The sequence below is a fragment of the Heteronotia binoei genome, chromosome 6, assembly GCF_032191835.1.
Source record: "Heteronotia binoei isolate CCM8104 ecotype False Entrance Well chromosome 6, APGP_CSIRO_Hbin_v1, whole genome shotgun sequence".
In the NCBI taxonomy this organism is placed as follows: Eukaryota; Metazoa; Chordata; class Lepidosauria; order Squamata; family Gekkonidae; genus Heteronotia; species Heteronotia binoei.
The window spans coordinates 109,796,870-109,816,815 of NC_083228.1; the positions used below are offsets into that span (position 1 = coordinate 109,796,870).

Here is a 19,946-nt window from a genome sequence, read left to right on the forward strand (position 1 = left end):
GTTCAGCTCAAACTGTCAACCAGTTTGGGGCACAGATGGGCTTCACATGCCTTCCAGTGCAATTAACTGCTCTTCATAGCTATTTGTGTTCAGAAATATACTTGCACTCAGTTGGCAGAAAATCAAAATGTTAACAATAAACTCTTCACCTTTTTACCAATCTTCAACCATTCACTGAATTTCTTCTTTTGTATTTCACAAAGCATATGGGCAAGTCAATTGCTTTTAGTATCTCAGTACAAAGATTTTTTTCCCCAATTTTAAAATACTTTGTTTGTAACATCCCTTCCAATGCACTTGAAAATCCAAAACAAAGAAAGAAAAACAACAGCCCTTACATTCTTATTTAAAATTTATTTATTTATTAAATTTTTTTAGACTACCCTTCCCCAGAAAGACGAGGCTCAGGGCAGTGTATGAAGAAGCAAAGAACACACAGGAACAATTGAAGTAAATAAAATACACTGTGCAAGCCAATATTCAAACTGTTAAATTATACACTCATCATAAAAATTAATATAATATACAATACAGTCCACATCATACAATCAACAAGATTTACACAGAATTCATAAACATCCAGCACTCAACATAAATCACTGTGTATATAAATCTTTCCTCCAGGTCTTTTTTTTCCAGTTCAAAAACCCGGTCCAACTTCAGATATTGTATCCATAAGCCCAGTACGAAATCCACTTCAGTTGCTCTTGTAAGAAATAAATCCAGGTCGTTTAGAATTCAATGTAGCAATGTTCTTCCATAGGCTGCCAAAGCAAAATCCTTCATGAGCTGCCAAAGCAGCCCCACCCCGACACCTCCACCTGTTAGCCAAATTGCCTGAGATTAAATGGGGGAATTAAATTAATAGGCAGGATCAACAACCTATGTCTAGAGGAGCCAAATGAGGTGAGGAAACTAAAGTTTAATAGGCTTTTATTGGAAAAGATAGATTACACAATCATACAGTTGCACTCAAGGGCAGCCTTCCCGCTAGGCAAACTAGGCAGTTGCCTAGGGCGCCGGGAGGGTGGGGGTGGCAAATTGGGCTTCCCCACCCCCCCTCCCAGTGCCCCAGGCAAGCACCTAGTTTGCCTCCCCCCTGCTGCTACCGCCGCCCACCAACATTGCTACCACTGCCCGCCCCTCCATTCCCTTCGCCTCCCCCCGTGGCTCCGCACTCCTGTGCCTCCCCCCTCCCCGCTGTGGCTCTGCACTCCCCCCACGCCTCCCCCCCAGCCATGCCTCCTCCTCCTCCCTCCCTTCGGAGTTCAGACCCTTTCCCACCCTGTGTCATTTTCAATGCTGGAACCGCCTCTAGCTCTGCGTTCAGGCTCTTTAAAGCCCCCCCTCCCCAGCTGAACACTCAAAATGCGGCTAAAACTGCGCTGCAGGGGCGGGGCGCGCTCACCAGCTCTCAGGAAGAGTGTCCTGAAAGGGCAACCCCCGCTGCTACTGACTCCTCCCAACTGGTCACTTTCCCCTTGCTCCAGGTCATAAACCCGACTATTTAAGGTCAGGTAAGCAGGTGTTCATTGTTCTCCTGGTGGTATTTCCCCTACTATAGCCAACAGTGATAGCCCTCACTTCCTGGATGGGAGAGAGGAGTCAGTAGTAGCAGGGGGTCACCCTTTCAGGACACTCTTCCTGATAGCTGGTGAGTACACCCCAGCCCCACGGTGCGGTTTTAACCACGTATTGAGTGTTCAGCCGGGGGGGGGGGGCTTTAAAGAGCCGGAATGTGGCACTGGAGGCGGTTCCAGCGTTGAAAATGACACGAGGAAGGGTCCGAAGGGAGGGAGGAGGAGGCGTGGTGGGGGGAGGAGTGGGGGCGCTTGGAGGGGCACCAGGCAGCAAGTGAACCTAGGGCACCATGGGGTGTTGGGTCGCCCCTGGTTGCACTAACACACTCACAATCATTGAAGAACTAGGAATATACAGAGGTTAAATTCGATAGCAACATCTCCATTAGCAGGTTTGAAGTGATGATCACAGGTTATAGAGTTACCTGTCCGGAAAGCAGAGAAGGTCTCAACAGCAATGGTCAGGAGGGAATGGGGTAGCAAGAACCTGTCAGCGGATCTTACAATAATGGACTCACACCTGATCAGGGTATGAGGGCTATCACTGTTGGCTATAGTAGGGGAAATACCACCAGGAGAACAATGAACACCAGCTTACCTGACCTTAAATAGTTGGGTTTATGACCTGGAGCAAGGGGAAAGTGACCAGTTGGGCAGTAACCCTGATTGAAGTGGACACTGACTCCTGCCCTATTGATTGGTTCCCAAGGAGGGCCAATGAAGGCCAGGATTGTGTTATCATGTGATAAGTTTGGAGTCCAGATGCTAACTACCTGTGACACCTCTTGGAAACTTTTAGCAAAACAAAAAGGAGGAAAGGAAGAACAATGGATGTGGCCTGTTGGCTGCCCGGTCTCGATGGTTGGCATTGACTTGTTGATGGGTTTCCTTGCTCCGCTGGTGCAGCTGTGTACGTGATGTGGCTGCTTTGGAGTAATGGTGGCTGGGAAGAAGATGTGTTGTCCTTTTCCACCCTTCCTCTGAAAGTGGCTTTTCCTTTGTCTTCCTGGCTTTCTCAGTGTAGTGAAGCCTGGTCAGGGATGAGGGATGACTGGGACAGTGGTCTTCCTGTCTGTTACTGTATGTTTGAAATGTGCATTCAGAGCCTTATGCATAGCTCCTTGTTAGTCTAAAACTTCCGATTCCTAGCAATATTTGTCTAACTTCTAGTAGTTGAAATGCAGCTCATTGCAGATGACTAACCACAGTGCACAGTCCTTGGTGGGTAGTTAATGTGGGGTCTTTGGGAGACCATGGCCTCTGGCTCACATGCTGGTTTGTGACAGTGTTTCATGTTCACAGCTTCCTCAGGGATTATTCCTTAACAAACAAAACATCATAAATACACTCAGTAACATAGCCACCCAGGACTGTACCTTTCACTTAATTAAACACCCTCATACATACCTATAGCCAACTCATACATACACAAACCACTCCTCAGCTCAAAATACACATTCCTTATTTGCCACATGCTCTCACATTCCCAATTCAAACCTTTACTTCAAGATACAGTCACCTGCAGCCAACTAACTGTACTGTACCCATTCAATTATTTTATGAATTGTATGTTAAATTTATTAATTGTAATTAAATTTATTAATGTTAAGTTTGTTATTTGAATGTTGAATTTAATAATTGAATGTTTTATTAATTAAATGGGTACAGTCATGAGTGGCCATGTTATTGAGTGTATTTATTAAGTTTAGTTAAGAAATAATCCCTAAGGAAACTGTTAGTTGGCTGCAGGTGACTGTATCTTGAAGTAAGTAAGTAAGTAAGTAAATAAATAAAGGTTTGAATTGGGAATGTGAGAGCATGTGCCAAATAAGGAATGTGTATTTTGAGCAGGAAATGCCTGAGCTGCGGGGTGGGGGGACACACCAATGGCAAGGGAGGAGGGATGATGGACAGGGAAGCACAGGGCTGGATGAGGGAGGAGGGTGTGGGGATGGAGGTGTGAAGCAATAAAAGGGGGAAACGCTAATGACCGGGGAGGAAGTAAAGAATGGAGAAAAAGAGGCAGACACGGAGAGAGAAAGAGAGAGTGCCTGACTCCACGGAGGAGGTTGCTGCATGACATAACGCAGGCCCCCCTCCATTTTCTGAGGCCACAAGCATCCCTGGTCCTCCCTGCACACCGCAACAGATGTCCTGCGGGGCAGGGGCAGCAAAAGGGACCATCGCAATATTTTAAAAGTACTGGGTCCAGAACTGAACCCTAGCACCATTCAGATGAAATGCCATTGACAACTACTCTTTGAGTGCTTTCTCCAAGCAGTTCCTTATCTGCCTAACTATCCTAGAGTTCAGTCCTCAGTGTTCTGGTTTGCCCATCAGAACACCATGGGGGACCCTGTCAAAAGCATTACTGAAATCCATATAAGCATCAACAGCGTTCCCTTGATCCAGTAAGTTAGTCACTCAATCAAAGAAGGAAATGAGGTTGGTTTGGCAGGACCTGTTGGGGGCAAATCTGTGTTGACTTCCCTGGATCACCAAGTTGTCCTTTAGATGCTCACAGATTGATCCCTTTCAAATCTGCTTCAGTATGTTCCCTGCGACAGAGGTCAGGCTGACTGGCCTGTAGTTTCCCAGGTCATCCTTCCTCCCTTTTTTGAAAATTGAAAATTGGAATAACATCTGCCCTTCTCCAGTCTTGTGGCACATTTCCTGTCTTCCAAGAGGTCTGGAAGATGATTGTCAAAGGTCCTTTGAGCACTCTTGGGTGCATACCATCTGGCCTGGGGGATTTGTACTCATTGAGTGCAGTCAGGTGCTTCTCAATTACTTCTCTGTCTATGTATCTGAAGAAGATTTTCTTGTTGTAACAAGCTTCCCTGGCCAGCTTTAGCTCACTGTGAGCTTTGGCCTCTCCGATGACTAACCTACAGTGCCTAGTAACCCTCAAATACTCTTCTTTAGAGGTTTATCCTTGCATGGCTGGGGCTGATGGGAGTTGTAGGCAAAAAACATCTGGAGAGCTACCATTGGCCACCCCTGCTGTACAGGTTGATCCCATGCATGCTTTTTGGGAAGTATTTCAGTAGGGCTTGCTCCGAAGCAAGTGTTTGTATGAGAAACAGTGTGCAGTATCATTGAGAACAGGAGGCTGCGAGAGGGGAAAATATACCCTTAGGAAGCCAATTACTCTAATTGCCTCTTCCAACCTACTAACTAGAGTTTCAGTCATATCTCTCCCTTTCCCAGGGGTGTCTCATGTCTCTAGGATTGTCTTTTCTTGGATCTTAAACTGGTTGCCTTAGCTTCCTATTGAAAAACATGGTTCATATGGGATCTGCCCTTTGCAAAGATGTAAATCTTTAACAATTTCAGTCTCTTAAAGCTCACAACTTAAAGCTGTGTAATTCTCCAGTAGTCATTACTTTTGTCTTCTTGATGTTCACCTGTAATCCTGCTTTGATATTTTCTTTAACTTTTGCAATTTCCAAATATCTAAATCCATATGCAATTGCCAGCTATATGCCATGTGTTCAAATGCTGATACAGTTCTAATGTCCTTGATCCATTTGTTTACAGGAGGTGGACTTTTATCTTTCTAATGTTGTAATATGAGTCTTAGCATAGAGGGTCCATTTCCACTGACCATCAGTTAGCCTCAAAGATAATTTGAAATTCTATAAGAATTTTTTTTTAAAAAAAACTAATATAAAATTGATATACTTCTTCCATGAAAAACCAAATAACTGGACATACTCAAAACATATGCTTTAGGGATGCATCTTGTACGTTACAACACCAACAATTAGGCACTCAGTTCTTTGACAAAGAGTTGCTGTGGTGTCCAGTATATCCCCAATACATTTTTTTTTGCTGAATAAATATCAGCTTAAGATTCATAGAATAAGAGCACTTTAAAGACGCTAATATATATATATATATATATATATATATATATATATATATATATATATATATATATATATATTTATATATATATATGTGTGTGTGTGTGTGTGTGTGTTTTACTGTTGTACATTGTCCTGAGCCTGGTGCTAGCTGGGATAGGGCGATTCATTCAATGTAATTAATAATAATAATAATAATAATAATAATAATAATAATAATAATAATAATAATAATAATAATAATAGAAAGAGTAGGTGTAGCCTTTAAGGCCATATCCCAGTCAGTGTGGGAATGTCACTTGTGATGTGTGGGGTGGTAGTTTCCAAAGGTTTTTTTTTTTTTAATTTTGCATTTGCTCTATCACAACTGCTCAGTACAGTCCAGCAAGTACCTTCCATTTAAATCCTCATGGTCCAGGTTTTGCACAGACATTTTAGCATTAGTTTATTGAATGAAAAAGAATAGGAAGGAACACAGGTAAGGGGGGGGGGGGGAAACCCACTGTTGAAACTGACCAGACTTTTTCTGCAACTAACAAGCAGCTGCAATGTCCTATTTTTCATATTGCCGAGCTCTTGGGGATTCTCTGCTGTGTTATTGACCACTGTGAAAAATGGGAAAGAGTCACATGATCTCATAATATGGGGGTACATGTTGAGTGTACAGAATGCATGGCAGAACCCACTGACACTGGCATTGCTAGCTGTGAACATTGACTCAACTGCCATTTTAATGTTTCCAGAGGTGGAGAAACGCCATCTTAGTTAATGGTGGTGCTTGGTTGGGAGGGAACATGAAACTGCTAAGGCAGGCTTTGCGGCCTAGCCTTCCCTTCACTCCCTCCTCCCTTCCAGAGTTAAACCATCAACTCTAGGAGGAAAGCCTCTTAGAGGGGCAGGAAGTTCTTTTTTTTTATTGGAGTGAGGCGGGAAAAGTTCAGTTCTCGGCTGGCCCTCAAGGAGAGAGGTTGTCAGTCTGTGGGCTCCTGACTGTGGGAGAGGCCTTCTCAAGAGGCAGAGGAAGAGTGGACAACAGGCAGTCAGACCGAGGAAGACATCCACAAGGCAGGGCAAGTTTAGACCAGGGACGGGAGGATGTGTTTAAATCCACCTTTTATTTGTCATTCTGGTTGCTGCTCGGGTGCTGTGCTAAACTTTTACATGCAACTGCTTTTGGGGGTTTTTTTCTTTTCTTTTTCTCTTCTAATTAAATATTTTTACTGTTTTGAATGCTGGCAGTCAAACTTTGTACCACATAGATCCCCAACCGCTTTAGACCACGCTTTATGAAGGGGGCCCTGGGGAAAGGGGGAAGGCCTGTAGTTGGATAAGGTGCCAATCCTCCAGGGGTTCCCCGAAGAAGTGCTGTGGTCTCTGTGATGGTGGCAGCGAGCCCAAGTGGCCCAAGTGGCCGGAGGAGAAATAGCTCCCTCCAAAAAGGGGAACGGGGTCTGGTAGGCAAACCAGGGCCGTTCCGTCACACCAGAGACTACCAAAATAGTTCCCCATCTCAAATGTAGTTCATTAAAGTGTGAAAGGTAAAAGGTTTAGGCTCCAAAGCGTTAGGCTTCCCATTCCAGTCTCTCTCTCACACTTTATATCTCATGTCAATTTCATTCCATGCTGAAGATCCTCCCCTTTATTTTGTTTGCATGCAGTACTGAAATCCTTTTTTTTTTTTGCATTGGGGATGCTGCCATTTGCCTTCTCTCTGATCACGTTTTCAAGTCAATACCCAGAGGGAACTAAACCTCATGCAGCTCCTTTTAAACTCCCCCCCCATATTTTAACATTTTTATTCTGCAGCCAAAATGAACGATAGTCTCATATTGCTAGACTCATGCTGCTTGTAAAAAAAAAAATGAGGGGGGAATTGAGCTTGTGTACCAATGAAAGAAGGAGGATAGTGGAAGGTACAGAGTGGGTGGAATGATGTTGATGTGGCTGGGAGAGTGACCTTTGAGAGGCAAATAAAGGAAAGTGGGGAAGTCCAAGGGAATCTGTATGCTTTTGAATTATCTTTGGCTTGAAAGCTAAACATGGGGAAAATTGGCCCAAAAACAGCTACTTGTGGAGGAAGAGTTTGACTCAGGAAATGGGATATCTCCTATTCTGGATGGGGTTGCATTTCCCCTGAGGGAGCAGGTTCATAGCTTGGGGGTGTTTCTGGTTCCAGGCCTCCTGTCGGATAAACAGGTGGCAATGGTGGCAAGGAGTGCCTTTGGCTGGAGACTGTCCTAAACCTACATTTGATACAGAATGCTACAGCCTCAAAGTTGACTGGAATGGGTAAAAGGGATTCTATCGCTCCAGTTTTGTTCCAGCTACACTGGTTCCCAGTTTGCTTCCAACTTCAGTTCAAGGATCTGGGATTGGTCTTTAAAGCTTCATATGGCTTGGGGGTAAGCATATTTTAAGGACTGCCTTCTCCCATATGAATTACACATTTCTCAGGTCATCTTCAGAGGCCCTGCTTCAGGTGCCCATACCAACTGAGGGTAGATGGGTAGCATGAGATGGGTAGATGAGAAAGGGCCTCCTTGGTCATGGTGCCAAAACTTCAGAACTTGCTCCCTATGCAAATTCATCTGTTTCCATCTTTCGTTGTCTTCAGCCAGTGGGTGGAAACTTTTGCTTTTGTTTGGCATGCCCTCAGTAACTGTTCTTGGCTGTCCTCCTTGGATTTGGGGTTATTTATATGTTTTATTGAATTGGTTTATACATACCTTATAATAAATGTTGTTTTATGGTTAAAATGTTTTAATGTTTCAAGGTTTGCCGCCTTGGAGGCTTTATTGGGGTGGAAAGGTGGCATAGAAATTTTTTAAATAAATAAAAAAATTAACAACTTAAGGCATTTACTCTAAAACCCAACCAGTTGATCTGAGTGCCTAGGAGCAAGTCTTTTTTTTTTTTTTGAGCAGGAATGCAGTTCCAGCTGGTTTGGTATCAGGGGGTGTGGCCTAATATACAAATGTGTTCCTTCATAAAAAAAAAGCCCTGTGTGAAACACTGGTGACATTGGGGGTGTGGCCTAACATGCAAATAAGTTTTTGTTGGGCTTTTTCTACAAAAAAAGCCTTGCCCAGGAGTATACTAAATGAGGCACAGGTCCTCAGATACCTCAGCTTTGGTAAGAAATCTGATTCCCAACCCCACCCCATGACAATTGCTTATGCTCTTATTACTTAGCCTCTTCTTTCACTAAAATGAAACATGTAGCTTATCTGTCAGTTCAGGCAGTTTACTTGCTAATGTGTATTGCACTGTATAACACTGTATTCTGCCTCTGTAATTTTGCAAGCAGTAAGTTTGTTGTTCAAGCCTTTGAGAAGAGAGAGAGCAGCTGCAGAAATTGCCTGTCAGAATCAATAGCTGCAGCAGCCCCCCCTCCCCCCCACTTTGATAATGACACACTATAACCTCTAAACAGGAATGTCAACTGTTCTAGTCACGTTGTGGGTGGATGAAAGCTTGATTACTGCGTACACTGCTGCAGAACTATAAGAATCAAAAGAGGACTACTCTCCTGGGTGTGATCAGTGTGTAAACTATGGACTAACTTTGCTGCTGTCAGCTGACTTGGAACTGTTCACAGCCTCGAGAGTGTTCAATGAGATTTGGTCTTGAAAGAAGCTGTTCAGTAGAGCAACATGGGAATCAAGTTCCAGGGCCTTCTGCTTGCTTCTGTTTTGGTTGCTTATTACATTTACAGTCCCATTCCAGAGAATGTGGAAGATGGTTGGAGGCTGATGTTTATGAATGCTTTATTTAGAAGTCTAGGACATGTGGTAAGTTTAAATGTTTACTTATTCTCAGTATCTCTGTGCTCTTATTATTAAAATGTAAAGGATATATTCCTAGGGAAATTCAGTGACAAAGAGAAAACAGAGAACCCAGAATGGTTAGGATCCTAAAATTAGAACTAATAGTACTTCAAATCAAGTACTTTTTGACAATGAACAAGCTGTGCCAGAGGGGGTAGGAAACAGGGAAACATAATCTAGGTATGTGTCTATCTGTGGGAATTTCTTTGGGCTCAGATATGATATTTTAACAGGTAACATGAATGGAATGTGAGCTACCTGTTATTTAAAATGTACAGCTGTAGAAAGCTGCTGCAGCCGTTAATCTCTGCATTTTTTTTTTTTTAAATAGCATTCTGTCTTTGAGGCAGGAAAATGAGATGCATCCTTGGATACAAGAAAGAGCTGTGGCTGTATTGATAGTGACTCACATTTTATGCATACTATGCACAGAGTGTTGTTATAAATAAGCACTGGTATTTTGGGTAGTAATCAATCCAGTGTGAATAAAGCTCTTAGAATTTTGTAATCACTTTCCCTTAGAACTAATACAATTTCTTAAAGCAGTTCTGTGCAAAAGAGAAGGAACTACATACAATACTCTGCAGTGGATCTGCATGAGAATTATATGGCTACTGCAGGTTTAATTATGCTTTTATTATAAGCTGCATGTTGAAGCCAGTGCGGCAGAGTGGCTAGATTGGGATGTGGGAGACCCAGGCTTGAATACTGACTCAGCTATGGAAACTGGTTGGGTGACCTCGGGCCGGTCATACACTCTCAGCCTAACCTACTTCACAGGGTTGTTGTGAGGGTAAAATGGAGGACAGGAGAGTGATGCAAGCCACTTTGGGTCCCCATTGGAGAGAAAGGCTGGGTTCAAACAAGTGAACAATTTAAAAGTCTTGTGCCAGCTTCAAGACTAATATCATTTGTTTCAATATGAGTTTTTATGATAAATACTTTTATTGAAATATTGTTAGTCTTTAAGGTGCCACTGGACTCCCGTTTTGTTTTGCTGCAACTAACACAGCTACCACTTTGCATTAATCAATTTGCTTTGTTTCCCATTTGCAATTAATCAGCAGGGCTTTTTTTGTAGAAAAAGCCCAGCAGGAACTCATTTGCATATTAGGCCACACCCCCTGATGGCACCATTGTTTTACACAGGGCTTTTGTAGAAAAAAAAACAGCAGGAACTTGTTTGCATATTAGGCCATACCCCCTGATGCCAAGTCAGCCTTAACTCCGTTCCTGTACACTGCATTCCTTTAAAAAAACACAACCCAGCAGGAACTCATTAGCATATTAGGCCACACCTCTGACATCACAAGAAGTGTGGTCATCCAGTCATGCCCACCTCGGAGCTTCAAGTGATTGAAGTTGGAAGTTTTAGAGAGGGTAAAGACACTATAGTCATTCCAGCAGACAAGCACCCCATGACTATAGTAAAGACACTATAGTCATTCCAGCAGACAAGCACCCCATGACTATAGTAAAGACACTATAGTCATTCCAGCAGACAAGCACCCAAAGCCCTGTTGTCCAGTATTATGTACAGCACAATTCTCAGGTTACAGAGAGTCACCTTTGGGCACAAGGGCAATATTCCTGCATCCATCTATGCGAGGCAATGAACCATCAAATGGACCAGGGGTGGCCAAACTGTGGCTCGGGAGCCACATGTGGCTCTTTCACACATATTGTGTGGCTCTTGAAGCCCCCACTATCCCATCAGCTGGATTAGAGAAGGCATTTCTCTCTAAATCACTTCTCCAGGCCAAGCCAGTCGGCAGCTTAGAGAATGCATTTAAAATTAAAGTTGCTTTCTTTCACCTTCTACTTCTCCATCTATCTTCCTTCCTGCCTGCTTGCCTGCTCACTCTCAAACAACTGACATTCATGTCTGGTGGCTCTCAAACATCTGACATTTATTCTATGTGGTTTTTACATTAAGCAAGTTTGGCCATCCCTGAACTGGATGCTCATGGATCACAGCTATAGCGACTTCCATGATCTTGGGTATACATTTCTGATTATGGCAGATCATGGAGACTTTTGGATGTCTTGTGAACTTTGTTACTGCAATATTTGTCTGAAAAGAGACATGTTGCCAGTACTCCTCTCTACTATAACATGTCTGCAAAAAGACAACCCCAGGTGCTGCCTACAAAATGAGCCTAACCCCCACTGGCAAAAAGATGACCTTAACACCTTGCTGCTTTCAAACAAATGTCAGGAACACATATCAGTTTTTACCATACTGCCTTAAAAGTAGTTTTGTGGGTTTGCAAAAGGGTATTCCATACTTTTTTTCTGTGTGTGGCGCCTGCTTTCATGAGTTTGTCTTGGTGGCTAGAGTAGTTCCCATGCATCGGATGAGAGAGAAGGAGAAGAAACAAAGAATATAGAAAGGTGTGGCGTGGCTGAACAAGGAAGAAAAATACAATTTAAATTAAGAAGTTGGAAGTTAATATTGCCAAATTCTACATAGGATAAAGTTTTCTTAGAGAATTTTAGCACTTGATAGGGGAAGCACTTCTGTTACCCTTCTGTTACAGCAGGTGTCTTCAAACTTTTTGAGCCTGTGGGCACCTTGGAATTTTGAGAGAGGCTGAGCACTGTGCTAAAAGGCTTCCACAGAAGTAGAAGCCACACACAATACCTCCCTCCTTTCTTCACAAAAAAACCCTGTATGGCAACCGTGCTAAACACACGAAGCTGTCTTATTCAGAGTTTGGTCACTGGTCTGTCATGTCTTTGGCTGAAAGCAGGGCCGGCGTGTGGGAGTTGGCCAAGTAGACGGTGGTCTGAGGTGCCACCTGGCCTAGGGGCACCTCCTCTCCTTACGCGCTGTGCCCACTGCCATCCTGACCTCACTGAGGCTTTCTGAGGGAGCCAGGAAGAGGTCTTTGCACCCCTGATGACGTCACTTCCAAATAGTCCCCTTGGGGGAACAGGGGGGCAGGGTTCGGCCTGGGGTGCTAGAACTCCTAGAGCCGGGCCTAGTTAGAAGCATGGTCCAGCCAGTAGGAAGACAGCAAGCCTGCAAAAGGAGGGGGAGGGCTTCTACTCTAGAACACATTTCTTCTCACTCAATAGCCCAGCTCCCTGGATTTTGAGACCAGAACAAAGCTTTCTCTCTGCTTTGCAAAAGAAGGTCTTGGCAACATAGGTTTGCCAAACTCCAGGTGGGGCCAAACTCCAGCATTCTATTGGCTGGCCAGACATCAGGTATTAGTTTCCCTGAGGAAATGACAACTTCGGAGGGGGAGGGAATCTACCGTATCACCTTTCTAATGAACTCCCTCCCCTCTTCAAATTTTCTCCTCCCCAGCTCTACACCCAAACTTCCAAGAGTGTTCCAAGTTGCAACTGTCAACCCTAAGTAGGTTGGGTCACAAATGCACCCTCCTGCATTGTTTTATTTCATGATGAACCCACAAAGAAGCCTTATGCCCAGTAACACGATTACTATATCAAGGTTAGAATTGTCTCTAACGGCAAACATTCTTGGTGACATTGTGATGTTAATATTTAAATTTCTCTCTGGCTTTCCATGTTATTGTCAGTAGTTAACTGGCTGCCTTGTCCACCATGGCTGTAGCCTAGCGGCAGTCCTGTGGTAAAATAGTCAATAACTCCTCTATGAACCTGCGTATGGATTGTTGCTATCTAGGTGTTGCTGATATAGGCACACAAATGGATCCTGGGATCAGGTAATTAAGGTATGATAAAGATAAAAAGACAAGGTGATTAGGAGGACTTTGGTCTTCAGTATCACAGCTTGAAGAATTAAATTCTGCAGTCCTGAGTTCAAACAGAAACCGATTATCTTGTTTTTTTCCCTCCTGTTCCTCCTGTTCTATCACTGCAGCCACTGTTCTACCTAGGGTTGCCAAGTCCAATTAAAGAAAAATCTGGGGACTTTGGGGGTGGAGCCAGAAGACATTGGGGGTGGAGCCAAGAACAAGGATGTGACAAGCATAATTGAACTCCAAGGGAGTTCTTGCCATCACATTTAAAGAGACAGCACACCTTTTAAAATGCCTTTCTTCCATAGGAAATAATTAAGGATAGGGGCACCATATTTTGGGGCTCATAGAATTGGACCCTCTGGTCCAATCATTTTGAAACTTGGGGGGTATTTTGGGGAGAGGCTCTAGATGCTATACTAAAAATATGGTGCCTCTATCTCAAAAAATAGCCCCTCCCAGAGCCCCCAATACCCATGGATCAATTTCCTATTATTCCCTATGGGAATCGTTCTCCATAGGGAACAATAGAGTGCCTAGTAGACATTTCCCTCCCCCCCCCCTGCTTTCTAAAGGAGGGGAGGGCCTCCAAACTAGGGAATCCCCTGCCCCCTCCCTCTCTCACACACACACTTACCAGATCTTCCTCCGGACAACTCTACTTCCTGTGAAAACGAAAGCAAAGAAAGGGAGGGGCCGTTCTCAGAAGCCCTTCCTGCTTCCTGCCCAGCCTTAAAGGGGCAGACATTTTGCAAACGGCTCAGGAGCTCTACAACATGAAGCCTAAAGGTATGTTCTCCCCCCCCTCCACCCCCCACCCCCGCTTCCAGAGTTTTGAAGAGCGGGAGATGAGGCTGCGAACCCAGAAGTCTCCCGCCAAAGCGGGAGGTTTGGGAAGCCTAGTTCTACCTCTGTAATATTTTATCTAACCACAAATCTTTGCTGTTACATTCTAATGTTATCTGTGATTTGCTCACTAATTGCCTGGTGTTACTGTATTATGTTACCTGTTTACAGATTAAGCAAGGTGTGCTTTTTGTCATACTTATAATCTCCTTTGGGTCCCAGTGAGAAAGGTGGGCTATAGATGAAAATTATAATAATATGCCTATATATATGCAGTGGAAGCAAAAATATTTTAAACGTTATTTAATAAGAAAAAAATGGTATTACAAATCAAAAAATGGCAAAAAAGAATAAGAGAGGGACATAGTTCACTTTGTGCAAGGAGAAATAAAAATGAAATGGGGACTTTCCGATCAAAACAGTGAAGCTTCAGAATTCAGCCACATGTCAGGACTGGGTATGAAGACAAGACAAGGCAAGTGTGCGTGTTGAGAGAAAATCACTCCAACAAATGTAGGGCCGCCACCATTTCTTCTGGCCTTGCTCCCATGTTTTGAATGGCAGTGTGAGTGGGCATACAGAAATTATGCAAGTAAAGTTTTCCTCCTTCACCTCTAATTGTTTCTGCTTGACTGCTTTGAAAAGAATAAGATCACGGCCAGAAAAGAAGCAAACACCCTAAGCAAATAGCAAGCCCAGTTCTTGCTAAAGGGCTCTTTTCAGTATGTATGTTAGATGGCAGGCCTGGCTTGTTTCTCAGCATTCCATAGGCAGAGTGTCAAGGAATTCCAGGCTGAACCCCGTGGGTCCACAGGGCAACTTGTACACAAGTAACCAGACCATTGTTAATTTTTAAAAAAGATTTATAAAATTTCATTCAGCTTCTGTCGATTTGAAAATTTACATTCTGTAGCCAACACATTGCTCTAAACCATGCAGCAAAGAAAACAAAGAAGTTGGCTTAGCTACCTGACACTTTTAGAGTTTGTGTTAGATGGCACAAACCATGATTCAGCAGTCAGAGGCCAAAGCTCAGGTGTTCTCTACATTGCTAGCAATTGCAATTCAAACAGGTCATAGTTCAGGCCTTTAGTCTTGTCATAATGGTCACCCAGCCCAACCCAGGACAGATGGCCTTTGTGGTTCAAGGAGGCAGCTTAGCAAGATTACAAACAGCTGGCATACACCTCTGTGCACCTCAACTTTGGTAGGCTGTCACCTGTCCCTTTTCCTTCCCTCTAGTCAGGAGTCAAACTCCTGACCTTACCAGGAATGACTAAGAATTCCTTCCTGCAAGATGGAATCTCAGCAGGAATTCACAAAATTTAAGTGTTAGTGGTAGGTGGACTGCCAGTCTTAGGCAGATTCTGTTAGATTCTTTTGCAGGCTGTGAAGACAAATAACTGGAGTTATATATGTTTTTTAAAAATAGTTTATTAAGGTGGAAAGAGTACTTAAAACATAAGACCAGTCAGTGAGAAGAAAATAAGAAATGTAAATACTTAGATGCTAGCTGAAACACTTTAAAGATAATGCTTCATAAGTCCAAGATGTTACCCTTCCAGTTGCAGGTTCCAAGACAACTCTTCTCCGGAGTTCTACAAGCCAGTGCTGATTGGCTTCAGCAAACTAAGTCCAAAGATGGCTGAAATGAGCCAAGGCATGCCAACAAGCCATGATTTCATGTAGGCACCTTCCAGGCTAAAGAATAGATTTTTGGTTGCTTTCTTTATTGCCAAGAGTTCTGAATATTGCTAGACCTTTGCACCAGAAGGCAGAAGAGTCTGTCTGCAGCCAAACAAACAGGTGCCTAATTGGGTGGAATGTACAGGGCAGATAACTGCAAAACAAAGCCAAGGCAAGTTGCTTATTACTCCATACAAGATCACTGTGTGCTCTTCCCAGCATAGCAATTTGAGTCTCTAGAGCAAGGGTGGCCAAACTGGCTTAATGTAAGAGCCACACAGAATAAGCATCAGATGTTTGAGAGCCACAAAACATGAAAAGTGTTACACACACATCTTTATTAAAACTCTTAATACTTTCTTTGCACGGAAAGATAAAATACATATGTATGAACTTTACAACACGGTAGGGTTGCCAAGTCCAATTTAAGAAATATCTGGGGACATTGGGGGTGGAGCCAGGAGACATTGAGGCGGAGCCAGGAACAAGGGTGTGACAAGCATAACTGAACTCCAAATTTTAAATATAATAAGAATATACATAGTTAGAAAATTAAAACATTAAAACCACTAATTAACTAACTAGCCAACCACTAATTATGGACATCAGATTTGCAAACACATCATTAGAATTCAATAGAAAAATAGCCATCCAAACTGAGTGGCCCCTGAAGTTCATGGCATAATTAAAAGTAGCTTCCCCCCCCCCCCTTATGCTGTAGACAGCTGACTAGCATTCCTTGTTAAGTTCATTCACGTGAGGACCGGCGGTGGCGGCAGTGGCAGCTTGAGTTCCCCGGGGCCGGCGAAGAGCGCAGCCTCTCGGGCCCCCAGAACTAGCTTGAGCTGGGGTCCTCGGAGAAGAGGCAGCAGCAGCGCAGCGGCGTTGCCGCTCCGAGATGGGGCGGCTCGCCACGCTGCGTAGCCGCACGTCCTTTCCACGAGGGATCCTCTACCTGGCCTGCCTTGCCCTGCTTCTAAAACTTGCAGCTGCGGCGGCCTGTCCGTCCCACGCCCTCGCCTGGCCCTACCCAAGGCCGCCGGCCGCTCCACAGCCGGGGGGGGCACACCAAGCCGGCTCTCCTGGGACGAGCTGCGCGCCCGAAGGACTCTTACCTGCACCATCTCCTCTGCGGGCAGGCGCTCTCCTCCCCCGGCTCCGGTCGGTGGCGGCAGCGGCGGCTTGAGTTCCCCGGGGCCAGTGAAGAGCGCGGCCTCTCGGGCCCCCAGAACTGGCTTGAGCTGGGGTCCTCGGAGAAGAGGCGGCAGCAGCGCAGCGGCATTGCCATTCCGAGATGGGGCGGCTCGCCATGCTGCTTGGCGCCGTTTCCCCCCTCTCCCCCCACTTCCGTTTTTTTGGGGAGCGGGGGAAGAGGCTGGAAAACCTGGGGTCCCCCACTAGGGCGGGAGGGTTGGGACCCCTACAACACGGCAATGCTAAAAGGAGGCTTTTTAAAAAAATCAAAAGCTGGGCAATGAGTCCTGTCAGCAGGAGACCTCTACTTCTACTGAGGTGGTGGAGGCCTGGGAACCCTATATGCATTTGATAAGGACAATGGGGCAAATCAAAGGGAAACATAAGATCATTGTAAAAAAAACAAATCTGGTAGGGCCTGTTTGCATGACAAGTTTATTGTGCACACCTGTTTCTCATTTGGTGCATTCAGGTGGTGTTTCTGTCCATGGGGTGTTGCAATCAAAGGGTAATATTTTGTTTCTGAGAAATTGTAAAACTTTCCTTAAGAGGTGCATGGTATTGTAATTGCCATGTGGAAAGTGGTTACACAAGAGCAGACCTCACCTCCAAAAACTGGACATTTGCCTCTCACTCATTTCTGGCACAACTGCTTAGTTATTGACCTAAGTGACACGTGGGAAAATAACTTTATTTTCTCACTTGTCACTTAGGTCAATAACTTCCACAAATATTAACTTCCCACCTTGCCACCCAGGCTAATAACAACTTCCACAAAGGAGACAGATTCCTCTCACTCAAATTCCTTCTTCCACCCACACATTGCTTAGCACTCCTCTCACACAAAAGCCGTTCCATGAACAACCCAGACAACTCTGCCTTCCAGGGTACAGCTACCATCCAATCACAGCACAGTTCATTCATCTGTCTTCCACTCTGCATTAAAACATAGGAATAAAACACAGAGAGAATATTTACATGGCAAAACACCATAGTATCCCAGAGACTTTGCCTTGGCCTTTTAGCTTTCCAAAGGTCATGTGTTATTTGGCTTTTCAAAGGGCGTTTTGTGAAAACCAACTGTGGGATTGTTGAAAACTGAACTTTTTTTTTAATGGAAATTTTTGATTGTGGGTAATATTATGATTATATTTGTTTTCAACTGAATTTTTAGGTTTTATTGTTTTATTTCCTTTTATTAGTTTATGCTGTGAACTGTTGGTAGGTGCCTTGAGTCCTTTTGGTAGTAAAAATGCTTTAAACAAATGAAAGACCAGATTTCTTGTTGCCCTGCCCTAGGGTTGTCATGTGCCTGTGAGAGCCTTGCTTGCTGGCACTGCAGAAGCTGGCAGGAGATTTTTTCTAAAAATCACCATTGATAACAGAAGTCACTTCTGGGTTTTCCCCAGAAGTGGCTTCATGCCTCTCTAGGAATCACTGGATTCACCAGAATCTCTGGAAACTTTATGGTGATTCTTAGAAAGCTGTAATCTAACATCATTTATGGGGTTTCCCAGAAATAACATCATGACATCACTGATGGCCATCCCCCATATCCCTACTCTCCTGGTCTTCACAGCTCTCACAGTCTCCACTTGCACCTGCTGGAATGGCCTTGGGTTAGCTATAGCTCTGGCAGAAGTTGTCCTTGAAAGGGCAGCTGCTGTGAGAGCCCTCTCAGCCCCACTCACCTCACAGGGTATCTGTTGTGGGGGGAGAAGATATGGGAGATTGTAAGCCGCTCTTGAGTCTGATTCAGAGAGAAGGGCGGGGTGTAAATTTGCAATTCTTTTTCAGCTGAGACTGGCAACTCTATCCTGCTCTACTGTGCCCCCCTTTCTTAACAGTGCACCCCAGAAACACAGGAAGTGTGCTATAGTGGTTAAGAGTTATAACTCTAATCTGGAGAACCGGATTTGATTCTACATTCTTCTACCTGAAGCCAGCTGGATGACTCTGGATCACTCACAGCTCTGTCAGAGCTCTCACAGCCTCCAAAATAAGTCTAGCTCGCAACCTAGTGGTGCATAATACTAAAAGAACTAGAACTTAAGGCTGCCAGACAATCTTAGGATCATCTGACTATGCTACACACAATGTCATATTATAATTATTATTACCTTAGAAGCAAGTTTTCCCTCTCACTCAGTGTGATCCTTCACAAACAGAGTTAGAATCCCATGGACAGGGGAGAACTCCTTGTCATGAGTTGGTTGTCAGGGAAAAGGATAAGCATACACCACACCACTGTTTGACCAAGAGGCATAGGAACACATTCACGAACAATGAATGCAGTCAAACTGTTGACCACAAGAAGTGTTGCTATAGTGGCTGAGAGGCAAACTGTCACTTGTTTTCCTTTTTCACTCCTAGTCGAATAGATTCTTAACCTGAATGCTAGTCAAACAGTTTCTCCAGATCTTGTACTGAAAAACTACTCTTTGTTGAATGCCAAAACAACACATTTGGTGTTACAATGAATGTTTTCCATGGCTCATTTCTTCTGTATAAATTAGCCTTATTCATTAGTTTCGTTTCCAGTGTCATAATTGTATTGTTTTGATAAGGGAACCAACAGAATGAAATTTCTTCCATGCAGTTTTTGGCCTCATATTTGGGGTGCCGTGTTCATACCCAGCCAAGTGCCAGGATTATGCCCTAGTTATACGCTGAGCCATAGATGCTGCCCTAAGCAGCTAACATACTAGTGTAGCGGGAGAGCTACACTAGGGTCCCGCTATACTAGCTTTAGGACTGCATAGCAATTAGAGTAATTACATATAAGGATTTTCCAAACCACTTTTTTAAAATCAGTGTGCTTTGTTAATTGCATTGGGTTTTCTCCTCCCTTACAGATAGTATCATTGCTGATCACCTCTCTCCCGATTTTCCTTCTCAAACTTTTCCAGTGTTTTATTGCAAACTACCTTTCAGGTGGTCTGAAAAAACATGGGGGGAACTAAAAATGAAATGGGACAGCACAAAAAAACAAGAACAAAACCAGGAGAGTAGCTACTGGCAAACCACACTGTCCATAAAGGAGGAAAACCGGTGCAGTCAAGAAGGTGAGCTGCATCAACAATGTGGTATGGAGAAGCCTCATAGGCTCCAGTGTATCATGTACATACATAGTTTATAACTAATATTAATTGAATCTCACTTCAGTCCAGCAATCTATATCCTGCTTTCTACTTGTAAAAGAGGCAGAAT

At 43.9% G+C, this 19,946-nt stretch overlaps 1 protein-coding gene across 1 annotated transcript in view; it reads left to right on the forward strand.

Moving 5' to 3' along the window:
• Positions 1–8,926: 8,926 nt before the first annotated feature.
• AADAC (arylacetamide deacetylase) overlaps positions 8,927–19,946 on the forward strand; it is a 32,179-nt gene continuing 21,159 nt past the window's right edge. Inside the window, exon 1 of the mRNA XM_060242349.1 lies at positions 8,927–9,240. Coding sequence (XP_060098332.1) covers positions 9,103–9,240 — 138 coding nt within the window. The 5' untranslated portion in view covers positions 8,927–9,102. The remainder of the gene's footprint in view (positions 9,241–19,946) is intronic.